Raw genomic sequence first — 15792 nt, 5'->3', positions numbered from 1 at the left:
AGCAATGTTCTTATTTGTGTATGGCCTTACGAGGTTTCTCTCTATTTTATAGTTACCCCTTCCTGGTTCTTTCGTCTGACTAGTCATCACATGGTTGACATCATTCCATCCACCATAGGTCTTGTAAATATATTTCATTTAGAGGCCCATGTAAATGCTATGTCACAAGCGTCAGAGTTTACAGACATTCGAAAGAACTACGGACTTCCTGAGAATTTGGACTGACAAATTTTAACGGGTCGAGGCAACACTGTGTGGTTCAAGGCAACCCATAGTGCAACCTCCCAAATTAATAAATACCACCTCGATGTTCCCTGACCTACACCGAAATCTCGATACACGGGCAATTTTGCATTTCGCCAGCATAAACATTCCACCGTAAAAGCCGGGCTCTAATCCCGGGCCTTAAGCTCAGACGCCGAACGCCATGTGTTCAATATGGGCCTATAGAAGCCATTACAATGTTATTGTTTCACATATCTGCGGGATAGGGCGTGCAAGACATCCACTCACATCGCTGAGCGTCTGCGAGGGCTTGAGCAGCAGGTTTCTGGGCAGCGAGGCCTCCGCCCTGTTGGACAGGCCTTCCTCGCAGGGCTGATCCCGCACCTGGTACACGGCCAGCTGCTCGAAGTCGGACTCGCGCAGGCTGCTGAGGTCCAGCGATCCATCTTCCATCATACGCACCACCTGCGGACACACAAGGCGCAACAGGTTGAGAAACACACACGAGGCGCAACAGGTTGACGAGGACCGCACGCCCCCACACGTCGTGGAGCTGCGGCTCTATCAAGATCGGCCACTGCACGCCGCCCGTTATCAGCACAGCGCTGGCGGTAACTGAGCATGAATTCTGATAAAGTTCAGCACAAAATGATGGCCGAGCCACCGTGAACACGTTAGCCTGACTGCAAATCGCGTAGGTAATGTTGGACCCGCATGGGCTGCCAACGTTCCTAATTAGCTTAGGCGCCCAACTTGAAGATAAAGTCAAAGATGAGGAGATGAACCGATAAACTTTAGGACTTGACAGGTGCGGGCAAGTCAGTTCGGAAACCACATAGACATTATTCCAGCCGTAATAAACGTCATCTATTTATCTACCTGTATAAGCTCGAGGCTTTGGAAACGTGGATACTTCGGAGCCAAACCATGTAGTTAACCTGTTCAACGACTGCAATCCGAGCACTTGCAAAACAGAACACAGGGGGCTCTAATGAGAAAGGTATGCTGCTGTGAATTCATAACGAAAATCTGGCTCGGTTAACAAATAAAGATATGTAATAAAAAATTTACATTACACGTTGGCGTGGCGAGGAAAATCTATTGCATGCACACTCAGAAGTCTCTGCGTAGAAGTAAACTTCACCCGCTGAAAGAAGCACAGCCATCAACGCGGGCATCCGTGTCGTCACAACTAACCGTTTGAGCGACACTCCGAAGGTCTACCATGCCATCACACGAGTCGGCTCGGACCATAACCGTCCCAAGGGTGCGCGGTTGCGACTCGCGAATGTTTTACGGTCTCGCGCTGAGCTGCCGGATGATCACTGTCCTTTTCTGCGCCTACGTGCCGTGAGCGCTGTCATTTTTACAAAGCCCTTTATCGGCCGAGTCCACGGTAGCGCACACACCCCAAAAAGACACAAGTAAAAGCGACGTCAATGCTATGAAAAAATAGGGCTAAAAGAATGAGGGCGTGGGGCTAAGTCCGTTGCACCTAGATAAGTAACCTTACACATCCATGTACGGAGGCGCATCATGTAGTATAACGTACGATAAAAAAAGGAAACGCGGAGAAGATTCGCCAGTCACACACACACGCGCTCCTCGCCGCGGACCCCTCCGCACACCCTCGCGGATCGGCCAGTTCAAACACCTCGGGTTTTTGTGTGAATGCCGCTGCTCCTGATAACCTAGCGCGGAGCTATCGCGTCAAGTTCAAGGCCAAGCTGACGTCGCAACGTTGCCCCCCGATGTAACGGCCCGCGCTACACGTCGTTTCGTTGCGTTTCTTTTTTTCTTTCAGCGCCAATCGGAAGCCGTGTCCTGGTGGTGGAAATCGAACGCCTCCCATCCAGGGCGGAGATAATTCCTCCTGCCCACCTTATATAAGCGTCGACATTAACAAATACATTGCAGTACATGCTAGGGCGTAGTGAGGCAGTGGGGCGATAGTTACATGAAGCTGATGAGCCACTTGGCGCTCATAAGAATTAGAGCTCAGAGGTTTAATGTACAGTTTTCGGGGAGTAAACTTACTCTAGTGCATAAATTGTGATCGAATCGTTCGCGGAGAGATTCATATTCAATAAGCGTGATTTAACGAGACCCCTTGAGTCTGCAGTCTGTACTTTCTGTCGCCTAGTTCGCATCTCTGTGTGTATACGTGTGCTTTATATTTATTGTATTTCTTCTTTTGGCGCTGTGGTGCTGTAATTTGTAAAGATAATCAATCCCCGAACCTCACAAAAGCGCGAACGTACACACTGTAATATGCTGAAATGCAAACAGGGAAATGAAGTCACGCATTTCATACGGCACAAAACAAGACAGGTGATGTGATCAGTTTTGTAACATTCCCACACTGCGTTACTGGACACTGAGCAATACGTAGACAAACAGGATCAAGTTTCAAGTTTCTGAGCTCCAAACATGAAGACAGTAGTTGCCCAGCACAACTTTAAATCGTAGTTAGAGTCAATAAATGGTTATAATAAAATTTACCATCGACTCAACTACAGTAGTATCCATTGGGGCTTAGCAGCACGCTCCGATATGCATAAATGTTTAGCCGCGCTTGTGGAAATCAGCACCAGTTTGCGAAAATCCGCCATATATAAGCATCACGGCAAAGAATTTCAGCCGAGCGAAATTTCTCCTAACCAATAAGGCCGAAACATTCAAAAACGAAAACTGTTTTCCAAGATACGAAAGGAACCACGCCCTGAGGAAGGAGGTAGTGAAAGAAGGAAGAGGGAAAGAGGCGCCGTATAGTGGAGGGTTCCGGAATAATTCTGACTACCTGGGGCTCTTTAGCGTGAGTTGCCATCGCGCAACAAACGAGGTCATTTCGCAATCCACTCCGATCTAAATGCGGCCGCAGCTCCCGGATAGATCCCGCAGCACCCGGATAGATCCCACAGCACCTTTTCAGTCCAGCAGCATCCAGATAGGTCGCGCGTACTAGCGCTCAGCAGCCGAACACCGTAACCAATAGCTACCGCGGTGGGTCCAACACGGCGCCATGCACCAAGCAAGCGCTAAGCGGCGAAGGAAAAAGTAAGAAAAGAAAGTTTTGAAGGTCAAACAGACAGGCTTCCCTGTTCTGGGGATAGGTGGATAAACAGGCCAAAAGATGGTAAGGAAGGAGGGGAGCACCCAACCGGACTTGATGATGAGCTTCAAATATGCTGATAGGCTCAATAACAGTCGCTTGGTTTTCCGCGGGTGCGGCCCTCTGCAAACAATACAGAACGAGCGCACCCGACTACTTATTGACAGCATTTGGACGAGAGCTGGCTTCGTAATGATGTCCGACATCATTCCTGGCTATCGAATGGGACTGTTACTTTCGAGAATTTCGCAGGGGTAGAAACGAAGTAGTAACAAGCGAGGGAAAGATATAGCGATAGAAATGAAAAGCAGCGCAATATCTGTCCACTTACGCGAGCAGCACCGTCGGTGACAGGCGCATTCCAAATGGTCATGTCAAAACCTCCTCCGACGGACTCGGCAGTAGCGGCGACAACGTTGCACAGATGATCCTCTCTCCTCAAGTACGACCCATCGCCGCGCATGTTCAGCTCACGGGAACAAAGAAAAAGCAGCCTTCATCGCCTATAAATTCGCGCGGCTCGAGGCATGCGAGGCGCGGGGCGAGCCGTTAACAGTATTTTTTTGACGCGCGATGCGCCGCCGTTTGGGGGCTACGTGCACCGTTGTACTACGTGCCTTGAGAACGGCGGCGCAGGGCGGAAAGGGGGGATGGGGGGAAAGGGTGGGCAGGCAGCAGTGGGAGAAAGAGCAAGTGATGCAGCGAGAGCCTCGCACAACTTTCACTGTCAACGCCGCACCATTATTGGTCGCTCGTCGTGCGCGTTATCATCGCGACTGCTGCCTGCGGCGGCCGCGTAGCATGGCTTTTGTCGGTTGCTTCTTTTTTTTTCTCTCTCTCATCGCGCGTGCATTTTGCGACTAGGGGCTCGAGAGGCGAAGCAGCGGGCTCGCCGAATCGCTGCCGGCACGGCGATGGAGCTTATCGTGAGCGGCTAGAAAAATAAAGAAAAGAGGGGGGGGGGGGGGGGCAGTGAGTGGGGAAATAGGTGTCTTTCGTTTGTTTTCGCCTGCCGCTTCTTTGCAACGCTTTGTGCCGTCCAAAGTTGTCATCGAGCCTCATATCGTTGATAGTTGTCGTCCAACTCCCCATGCCATCCTAAGTTGTCCAGCCCCAAGGTTGTCATTCAACTTTTTGCCATCCAAAGCTCGTCATCCATGACTTCGCATACTTGGCTAGGACATCCTTGAAAGCGTGTACCTTGTTCAAGTGGGTACAGGCAGTGTGCTTGTCAGCAGTCTATTTGTAGGATGATAAGAATGTAAAAAAAAATCTACATGTAAAAAGTCCCAGTCTGTCCGATCCACTGGATAAACACGACTGAGAGCGGAAACGTTGCCACATGTGTGTCGATGAACAATGGCAAACGCTTATGAGTACTAAGAACAAAGCATGTAGTTTGCCATCTTTCGGTCTCACAGAACAACCAAATAGAGACACCACCCACTGACTTATTTTTACTATTTGCATGGGAGCCGTACGTGCAACACTGTTACGAAGGAGTAATTACTCATTGGCATCCACCCAAGCGCGGCCATACGGCTACAGAGGAAAGCCACATAGCTTCGAAAGAAACTTCGTTGTAAAGAAAAATTAGTCCTGGTCCGAGGTCGAATCCAGGACCACCGGAGCAACCCTCTGAGCTAACCGGGACGGCTCGCTTATGGTAGGGCCCGAACGAATTGATCAAAAACTCGAAGTGGGAACAGTGTTGGTCAAATGTTCAGGGGAATCACCCGCGGTGCAGTATACTACAGATCTACTTCACCTTGCGGGGGAATCCCCTAATAATTTGATCAATAAAACGCTGTTGTTTGTGTTTTTGCGAATGAAGCTGCTTCTTCAGTTGGACAGAACAGGAACAAGCAAGTTATCGTGTTTCAACGCCCACACCTTGCTGTTAATCTCTACTGGGTTACATTATCGTCTTCTGCGATTACTCGTCACTTACAAGTATAAGGTTTGATTTCATTATGAGGCGTTCGTTGTGCTCCAGCAATTGTTGGGCTCAGCACGTGTAATCTACAAGCGGTGGAGCGGAATACTTCCGCCGACCAATAAGCTGCAACGAGTCAAGTCACATTTTCACTAGCTGTGATCACCCCGCAAACAAAATCACCCGAGGAAGCTGCTTAAACCTAACGTCTGTGAGCACCTATTCTTAATTGTCTTCGCGATCCTCCTCAAAATGCTTTCCCTTCCTAGGCTCGTGCATTCTTCATGGCTTTTAATAACGGCACCATCTTCTCACAAGGGTAAAGAAGAAAACGACAAACGCAGTTTATAACACGGCTTTGTTTTCTTTTTCTTATTTTCGCTTTTTATATCAATACCACGTTTAGTGTGTGCATTACTCCCCCCCGCACGCACACACGCGCACACACACACACACACACACACACACACACACACACACACACACACACACACACACACACACACACACACACACACACACACACACACACACACACACACACACACACACACACACACACACACTTCGCCTTTTTGGTATCGGTTCGGTATTCAGGAAAAAACAGGGACAGTGTGCTGGGGTGGGCCTTTCCAGGAGGAAATGTTGCGGACACCGAGGGCTGTGAACACAGAATGGCTCAGCCGCTCGTTCGTCCGAGAAATGCTGGGGGAAAACAACACGCCCGACACCCACACAGCTTCAACGGCCAGATTTCACCACCACCGTGAACTGCGGGCCGAGAGGACGACACCGCGAAAGAGGGGTCCTATACTTGATCGCGTTAAACTTGCCCCCCGTCCGTCTGTTTGTTTTTCCCGTCCGCCTTCTTTTTCATTCTCTTCCTGCGCAGCAGCTCCCAACGCAATAAGCCGCCCAACAGCATGCAATTCCCTCCATCCCCGCCATCCCCAAATTCTGTCTCCTCCCGAAGTAATCTAGAGTGGACCGTTTGTGAGTGTGTCTCCTTACTTGACTCCGGCTTATTGGAATTTAAGTGAGTTCACACACGCTTCAAGTGAGTCGCCAACAAAGACTCCCCGCTTTGTGTTATTCTCCCTCACTACCGACCTTCGTTCCCCAATTTCATTTCCTCTTTTTTTTTCTCCTTTTCCGCGAGAGCGACACGCTCTAAGCATGATCCTCCGCCTCTCACCACACGCACTTTGCTTTCACGCTCCGTCACTTCAATCTCGGGACCCTGTCCACCCCACCCTCCCTTTTAGAAAAGATGACGTCACTGCACTCCCGGAGGTCGGTGGGGAGAAAGGGAGCAGGATGACAATGGTCGCGGCGGTGTGGGCGACGGCCATCTGTTTGCACCGCGCCATCGCCGTCTTGTTGGGTCCCAGTCAACATCCCGCGGCGCGCTCCTCGACAACTGCTGCCTTATATCTCTCTCCCGTCACCCATCGCGACGCCCTTTTAATCGGCTGATTGAGTGAAGCCACTCAGTAGAATGGCTGCACCTGAAGTGCTGTCTTCGCAAAATGAACTGACTCCACGCTGCACACCTTGGCAGTGTCTATAGATTGCTGTCTACGGAGATGGCGTGGCGTTCAAAGCACGGGAATGGGTTTCCCGTTTGCGCGGCTCCTGTTTGCACCAGTAATTAAGGTTGGGAGCCGGCTGGGTATTTAGGGAACGCTTTGTCTGTGAGCCTTGGCGTGGTTTTCTTAGACTGGCATTGTGGGCTACACGTGTGATCGTGTGCACTTATACCGCGTGCGCTCCCCTACTACTACAACGACGCGCGCGGACGCACATTCACAAAGTACAGCCTTTATGCAAACAGTCGCTCCTGATAGAGTGCTGAGGACGGAAATAGCGCAAAAGGAACTGATAGTTCATAGCCACTGAATTAAGTTATGGTTTATGGTTTATGGTTTATGGGGGTTTAAGGTCCCAAAGCGACTCAGGCTATGAGAGACGCCGTAGTGAAGGGCTCCGGAAATTTCGACCACCTGGGGTTCTTTAACGTGTACTGACATCGCACAGTACACGAACATCTATGAATTAAGTTAGGCTTTCGCTAATTTCTGCCATTACGCTTCAGAGCTGTGTAGTCAGCACCTGCATGCTACCTTCCGGCAATTTTTGCTTACGACGGTAGAGACAATTCCTTGTTGCCGCTTGCACTGGACGGAGACATAACGGTTTTCAAAGCGGGTGAATGCGAAAACACTTAATGTAAAAGGCAGCTACTTAGGTAGCTACTAGTACTGTTCTTGTTTAACAACAACCGTGCCCCTTCCCATCTCTTAAATCGCAGTGCAATTACTTATTGCTTTAGCTATGGACCTCACACCTGATTGCACGTGGGAATAGCGCCTCTTCAATATCCAAGCGTCTTGCCATTCAAATATTTTAACGCATATACAGCCTTGCCTTTTACACGGCCTATGTAGCTGCCCTAAGCGCGCCTGTGTAATTAAATTTCGGACCAGATGGAGCCTGTTCAAGTTTTCAAAAATTAAAATATGCCAGTCAGCTCCACCGTCCACATATGTCTAGACCCGCCGCGACTACGCAGATAGTACGAATACAACGGAGCCAACGGAACTCCGCTCTTTCGAACTGCAACAGACGCTCTCATCCATGTTTGTAAGCACTGCACTTGAAGCGAGCTTTCTCCCGTTCTTGGAAACGAAGAGAGCTCTCCGGCAGACTCGGGAGCGGCGAACGACTCAGCAAAAAGCGGACGAGAGAGAGAGAGAGAAAAAACAAGGACCGCTGCCGTTGTCCGCTGCAGCGCAGGCCATGGCAGCGGGCAGTACCCCTCCTCCTCCATCTGCAGTGCAGCGGTGCTATCGTGTAATGACCAGTGCGTGTCGCCTATCAGGAGCATTGCATTTCGGGACGGGAGATTGCAGCAAGGGCTGTGCGTCCGGTGCTGCCGCGGCAGCGCCGATGTGCGAGGAAAGAGAGAGAGAGAGAGAAGAGGGACGTCGCGTTTGCGTCTGGAATTGTTCGCTTTAATGCTCCCTTTATCGGGCCGCGAACGCCATCGGCGACCGAGCCGACCGCGGTTCCTTCTTGTCGTACGTCGCCGCATGGGGTTCAAGGCTGGGCGAAGGGGAGGGGGAGGGTGCGGCAACGATGTGCAGCGAGGCACTGCGCACGAGGCTGGGCGAGAGAGGAGGGGAGGGTGCGGCAACGATGTGCATCGAGACACTGCGCACGTCGGGTCCGCAAGTTGGCGGTCGTGTTTCCTTGAGCTCGCGCCATGGGCACGTTGCGCAACCCTAAAGTGTCGCACGGGGGGTCGGCGTCGGCCAAGTGTATAAGATGGCGCCGTCGAACGGCCATGACACGGGTGACGGCGGCTGTTTCACCTAGCGATGTTGAGTTCCCGAGAAGGAGAAACGGAGATGGAAGAACTACTTGGCGAAGAGGGCGGAGGATGAAGCCCGGCGCACTTTATGCAGAGATGAACGACGGGTGGCTTACTATCAGGCGTTTTTCATAAAAACGTCGAGTTTTGTTTCCTAGGAGTCATTGAAATGATCAGCTTCATCTTGACGCGGCTACTTTTATTTTAAACATGATTTTTCAGGAGACAGCCGGAGGCACTTGCACTTGGGCCATGTTTTGTATTGGATCAATCCATTCTTCCGAATATGTGACTTACAGAAGTGCTATAAGCATGCCCGAGCCAGTATGCCGAAAATCCTCTAACTATTCTCATCAGGCAGTCAGCTCTTTGCATTAGAGGCTTGTTATTTTGTTTTCACATTTGCTTCAGGCACCCTAGGATGAAGAAAATTTCGTTTTTTTTAATCGCAAACACAATTATGTGCCTTCTTAGGCGAGTGAATTTTAAAGTTCGATAAATTTCACTCGCATAGACAAAAGTTTGAAGTTACACAGGAGTAGCACACAGACTTAAAGCAGTGAACTTTGAGCATACATGTGTAATATCCACCTCTTTCTGTTCGAATTAACCAACTGGAAATAAGACAAAAACAACCCATGAAAGAGTGAAAAAAGAAGCTTCACATACTTCTATGTGCCCTTTACATGGCTGCAAGCGTGCATATTCGTGAGCAGTACTTAATTATAATTATGTACATTTCTTTAAACACGTTTCCGAACAACATTTATTCTGATGTAACCAGCACAGTGACAGGTGACGAGTAATGTAGGGAACACGAAACGTGTTCTTGGCTTCGCTTTATTTATAATACTCATGAACATATTAATTTTTTTTTGTCAAATGTTCAGGGAAATTCCCCAAGGTGGAGTAGATTTGCAATAAAGGAGTAATTACATACTGGCATCCACCCAAATCGCAGCCATACAGCTATACATGAAAGCTATACAGCTTTCTCAGAAACTTCGTAGTTAAAGAAAAAAATTCGTCCTTGTCCGGGCTTCGTCCTGTTAGCCGTCCCGGTTAGCTTAGTACTTCAGTAGAGCAACTACTCCGGTGAAGCGGTGGTCCTGGGTTCGAACCGTGGACCGGGACGAATTTTTCTTTAACTACGAAGTTTCTGTGAAAGCTGTATAGCTTTCCTCTTCTGCCGTATGGCGGCGCTTTAAAATAAATTTGCAGTGGAAATTAGCAAAAAGCGATTGGAGGATTGGTGGCACAAAAGCAGAGAGGTGACATAAGTTTTAAAGTGCAGGAAGACGCTTTTTTTTAAAGGAAATGGCGAATTGTATTAACAACTGACAGCAGAGTAAACAAAAATAAAGGGAAAAAAACTGAGCATAGTGGCAACAACCACTGCCCCGTTTCTAAGGGGACGCTCCTACCTTCCATACATCCATCCAGTGAGTAATTACTCGCCTATTATCAATTTTTTTCTGATATGTTTTTCTGCGCGTTGGCTATACACATCAAGGATAGAGGTTGCTTATGATAGTAAGGACGCTTGTTAAATTTAAAAAAAAAGTTAGAATTAGCTCGAGTGTACAGTTTTAAAGAAGACCTATGAGTGGAACGTGAACCCCAGTCCCCTGCTCCAACGAGTGAGGCTCGCACAAACAACAGCGCCCGACTCAGCGAATTCTTCGCTTCGCTTGCCTTTATGCACACCGCGCGTGCATTTTTCCCAATGCAGTGCTATGAACCTAACTGGCCGCATGTGTGATGCGCTACTGATTACAACGGTACTCGTGTTGCGAACGGTCGTTCCTCGTACAAGCATGGACCCATCGCGTGCTGCGAAGAGGCGTCATTTCATTTTATTTTTCCCTCCTATTGCAACACTCTGCCCGCTTCTTTCACTCTTCGTTGAACGAGCGGAGAGAGGGGGGTGGGGGGGGAGGGGGGCATCGGTCGCTTCCAAGGCCCCGCATGGGCTGCTTATCGCACTGGCGGCGGCATCATCGTCCGGCTGCCAATGACCAACAATGCGGTCAGCCTGTGACGACTTTGTATCGCATGGTGCCGCTAATAGTTGCTAGGTGCGAATGCCTCCTACGGCCAGCGCAGTATCTTTGTTTTTTTTTATGCGTGTTTCTCTCTATTCCCCTTTCCTGGCCTTCCACTTGAACTGTCGACAGTGACCACTTATCCGACCTGGAAAAGTGTGAACACGGTCCGCAGGGTATTTGTCTCGTTTTGCAAGCGCGGTTGTTTCCTGCGTCACTTATTTGGTTGTTAAATTAGATATAGCTAATAGCGGACTCACAGCCCAGCTATACAGTTATACCGGTATAGGTACAGCTTTGGACAAAAGTATCCAGGCCACATGCTGTCTTTTTTTTTTTCTTCAGCCAACTATTGGTACCACTGAAGCTGTAAATCTCCGGGGACTAAGAGAGATCCTCGTTCTCATCTTTGAAGACCTTTCGGCCTTTGGGTACGCCCGAAGCGCTTGATTATATGGGCTCACTATGTGGCTCGGAGATATTTAATAAAGGCTGTAGATCATCCCGAACAAGGCTGAGTGAGGTGGGTCGGAGGCTCGGAGTAACAGAACGTTGGATAGGAAAAACTCCAGCAGATCTCTACAGCTACTGTGCGCAAAAAAAAAAAGTACAATTATCTAATTTGCTGAGTTTGACAGCAGTTATTTTCAAGAACGTGTTAAGTGGCACCAGTTGTGGTTGGAGCGGTAGTTACAGCGTCACTGGTTAATCGTCCGCGTGCCAAACTATAGGGAACGGCAACCCCCGCATATCGTCTTTCGGATATACGTAAAAGCACCTGACGCGAACTTTGATCTTGAAGTATGGGAACTTCCATCGAATGCATGCTTCATGTAAAATGTACTCGTCGTACCCTTAAGTATCAACACCACTTTGCCGTGTTGGCGCACTTGCTGTTTCACACATCGTATATTTGCACACAGTAGCGAGTTCACACTAAGTACAGTTGCTGTGTCGCGGCAGTTCATGAAACATGACTAATAAGGAAGTAATTACTCATTGGCATCCACCCAAGCGCAGCCACACGGCTACAAAGGAAAACTATACAGCATTTACAGAAACTTCGTACTTAAGGAAAAATTCGTCCTGGTCCGGGGTTCGAACCCGGACCACCGCTTCACCGGAGCAGTCACTCTACCAACTGAGCTAACCGGGACGGCTAGCATATGGTAGGGCGAAAGCGAATTGATCTATAACATGAAATAGGAAGTGTTCGTCAATGTTTAGGGGAATCCCCCAAGGTGGAGTCGATTTCTAATAAGGGAGTACAGTCGAACCTCGTTGTAACGAAACAGCTTATAACAAAATAACGGGTATAACGAAAGAGTGACGAGTCCTTTTGGAAGCTCGGTCAACACGGGCTATAGCGAAGCTACGGCTATAACGAAGTAATCGCCGGGACACTTCGACTACGTTATAACGAGGTTCGACTGTGATTACTAGTGAAACACGAAACATTGCTCTGTGTCGGTACATGCGCGTGTCCCACCGGCCTAGTGAACACAATCGCACGTGTCCTGTCAGCGGACGCTGCAGGCTGCTCCAGTAACACGAGCACACGCGTCCTGTCAGCCGGACACGAGTAGCGCACGCCGGCGACGCCTTGTCCCTCGTATCGGACGGCCGCATCACGCACGTAGCGAAAGTCTAGCTGATACGCATGGTGGGAGAGGAGGACAGCAGAGCCGCCGCCGCCTCTCTGCCGCAGGGCGCACGCTCTCCGTCGGCCGCACGTGTGAACGTACGATTATCGGGGGCTGTGGGACACAAGCGCACCGGTCCGCGGACTCCCCCGTGGCATGCGCAGCAGGCTGCTGTGTCGCAAGGGGGTTTTAGCGAAGCTTAATGCCGGTGTTTCGTTAAAATTATTCAAAATAGCGCCGAGAGTCGCAAAAAAAAAAAGCGAACATCGTTATAGGACGCGTGGTCACGCGTTAAAGACGGATCGCTGTTTCTATTTTCCTCTTTGCTTTTCTGTCGTCCCTAGGAGCTGACCTCTAGAAAGGAGGGTGTAAAAAGGGAGTGGCTGTTCTCTAGCGGACTACATTTTACTCCCACGTAGGCGGATTGGCGTTTAGAGTGTACGTGGAAATTATGGTTTATCTTTCTTAACCTGACCGAGCTATAATTTGGCCTTAGCGAGCATGAGAGCTCGCTTTCAGCAAAAATGTTTATACAGTTACGAGTGCCACATTAGGCTACGCGGGTTACTGTTGGCACTGAGCCAACATAGAACACACTTCTTGAGAGAAGAGAAACATTAATGCGACTTAATTACAAGTGTTCGCGTTTTCTAGAGCAAATATAAGGGGCCTTGGGGGGAACTGGTGCGCACAATTTGTGCACTGCTTTCGATTGCCATCATTTCTATACCTCGTCGATCTAATTCATGCTGCAAACCTCTTCCCTTAGGGAGTAACAACCCATACTTCGCAAAGAGAAAGCTTTTTCTTGTTGCTACACAGCTTTCTCAGAAGCTTCGCAGTGGAAGAAAATTTAATTCACATATAGACCGGGGATCGAACCCAGGACCACCGCCTGTGTGGGAGCAGCAGCTCTATCAACTAAGCTAACCAGGACGGCTAGCAGATGGTAGGCCGATGTCAAACTGATCAACAATTTTAAGCAGGAACTGCGTTACTCCAATGAATTATAGGTACTATATCTAATACAATATTTCAACTGCAGATCTTCTGAGAAAATTGAATAATTCTTCTCCACAGTCGTATGTCCGCGCTCCGGTGTGTTCTAATGAGTAATTAATCCCTATTAATGCAATAGCAAAGCATCATCGGGAAGAAAATGTGCCACCTAAAGCTAAATTTGCCCATTGGCTGGATGGAAGCGAGATAAACAAGTCGGAACATTCCAACTCGCTGATTGGCTGGAGGGCAGTGAAGTCACCGGACCGGCAGTGAGGTCACTTCCGATAAAAGAATCAACAGCTGCTATTGCTATCGAACTGCCAACAAATGACGAAATTAGGTGCCCCTGTAAACTTTTTAAATCGACTACACATTGGGGATAACCCCCTAAATACATAGGACCAAAACATCTAGCTGCCGCGGTGGCTGAGTGGCTACGGCGCTCGGCTGCTGGTCGGAAATACGCGGGTTCGATTCCGGCCGCGGCGGTCGAATTTCGATGGAGGCGAAATTCTAGAGGCCCGAGTACTGTGCGATGTCGGTGCACGTTAAAGAACGCCAGGTGGTCGAAATTTCCGGAGACCTTCACTACGGCGTCTCTCATAGCCTGAGTCGCTTTGGGACGTTAAACCCCGTAAAACCAAAACCAAAACTTCTATTGTGTTTATAATAGCTGTTCAGTCCTGAGACACCACTCAGTGGATAGGGTCCCTCCTTAGAGCATAAATTAGCGATACACACAAGAGAATCGAGTACCTGTTTGTCAGTGCTTATATTGGTCATCGCTCAAACAAATATGCCCCGCTTCACAGTGGACAATGTTCAGATTATATATAACTTCGTTCGCATGAGCTTCAGTTAACAGCTTTGAAGCGCCTCCATGCTGATTCATTAGGCAGTTCATGAGGTATGTCAGAACGTCTGTCTGAACGTGCAGACAGAAGTAGACTCGAAACAAGTTCACACTCAAAAGCGCAGTGCAACGTGTATTTCTGTAGCTTATTAGCTTAGCTGGTCGTGTCACTGGATGCCTTGTGGCACGAGCTCTTGAGGCATTCCCGATAAGCGCATCGCATAAATGCAGGGCAGCAGTACTATTTTTCTGAAAACAAGTAGCGTAGATTGCGGACAAAACAAGCACACACACACAAAAAAAAACGCCGCTGAAGCAAGTTGTTTTCGGGCTTTGGAGCACTGTCGCGTAGATAATCTATTCCCAGAAAGATGCTCGCTATCTAGGCGACAACAACCTAAAAAGAGAAACGAGCCACTGTGCAATGCCAGCGCAGCTCTGATAAGTGCTTGCAGAACAACAGCTTTTGCCAAGAGCGCCGACAGCCCGACTCGGTGGCGCAACGGTAGCGCGTCTGACTCCAGATCAGAAGGTTGCGTGTTCGAATCACGTCCGGGTCACTCTTTTTTTTTCTTTTGAAGCTTCGTTTCAGTTTAAGCGATATTCCAATGTCTGTCACAGTGCATATCATCGCGGACCTCTCTGTCTCGCTCTTCATGTATTTTGCTTACAGGATAACTATAGTTCGTGTACTAATGGAGGAGCATTCGTCCCGTCATATTACGCATCGCCCATTTCGCGGTTCGTGCAAGTCCTCTATGCAATACACTGCCTGCTCACGCATTCATAGATGCTGTTATGACTCTCCTGTTTAATATCACCCAACGGCTGGCTGCATTCGAGGGGGTAGCAAAAAATAGTAGAGGAGCAGTGGCGACTGTTCATCACAAGCCTCCTTAGGTACTGACGCCATCGCCACGATGCATACTCTGATATACCTAACACAGGCATACGGGTGTTAGGCCCCATATCAACTGAACAAAAACAAGTAATATAGGCGACAACGGTTTTTCTTGTCGTTTTTTTTTTTACGTAGGCATCATGAGGTTTGCTTTACGTTAGTCGTTAATGTCACCGGATCGGTTACCACATGTCTTCGGCACCTCATATGGCCAGTTGGAAAGGAATTCATTTAGTGTCCATTATTCAGGTGAGAATTTTTTTGTTTTTGAAGGAACTGGTAACGGGCCTAGGGGATCCTTGCTGCCAAACGACGCTCACAGTAAACAATATATTTCTAGGACCACCTCGCCCAGCCCTTCACAGTAGCATCTTGCATTGCACCTTTTGTCCACCTATCTCCAAGACACTGGGTAATAAAAAAAAAGCTATAAAATCTTTTTATCATCATTCTGTATGCATATGCCCAAGTTCCAAGAGTGAAAATAAATTATTTCGTTATTCTCCCTTTCTTTTATTATTTTCTGCACTGTTCTTATTAGGCCTTTTTCACCACCAACAACGCTGCCTTTTTTTTTTTCATTAAAGAGCTCCTTAGCTCTTTTTCTGCTCCAGCCTATGCAGCAGCGGCCAATTTGGTAGTGCAATGTCTTGAATGCTATGAAAATTTTTTGCCTGTTCGGAGTTTTTCCCATAAAATATT

General features: G+C 48.6%; 1 protein-coding gene and 2 non-coding genes across 8 annotated transcripts in view; 1 reads left to right on the top strand and 2 right to left on the bottom strand.

Annotated features, from left to right (window-relative positions):
* The window catches only part of LOC144099046 (PR domain zinc finger protein 1-like), a 167708-nt gene that overhangs the window by 10685 nt on the left and 141231 nt on the right, over positions 1-15792 (bottom strand). For 4 of the 6 annotated variants that reach the window (XM_077632069.1, XM_077632067.1, XM_077632068.1 and 1 more), the window contains one exon: positions 514-690. In XM_077632069.1, the coding sequence (XP_077488195.1) occupies positions 514-681 (168 nt within the window). In that variant the 5' untranslated portion in view covers positions 682-690. Of the gene's footprint in view, positions 1-513; positions 691-1422; positions 1564-3668; positions 3949-15792 lie in introns of those variants that run through there. The other 2 variants (XM_077632064.1, XM_077632065.1) reach the window with 2 other exon arrangements.
* Positions 11775-11847, bottom strand: TRNAT-GGU (transfer RNA threonine (anticodon GGU)). The gene has a single exon. It is a non-coding gene; the product is annotated as a tRNA-Thr (tRNA).
* On the top strand, positions 14678-14749 carry TRNAW-CCA (transfer RNA tryptophan (anticodon CCA)). Its single transcript has one exon. It is a non-coding gene; the product is annotated as a tRNA-Trp (tRNA).

The sequence above is a fragment of the Amblyomma americanum genome, chromosome 7 (genome assembly GCF_052857255.1).
Source record: "Amblyomma americanum isolate KBUSLIRL-KWMA chromosome 7, ASM5285725v1, whole genome shotgun sequence".
Taxonomy (NCBI): Eukaryota; Metazoa; Arthropoda; class Arachnida; order Ixodida; family Ixodidae; genus Amblyomma; species Amblyomma americanum.
The sequence above is the reverse complement of the archived record's forward strand: the minus strand, read 5'-3'. Positions and strand labels throughout refer to the sequence as shown.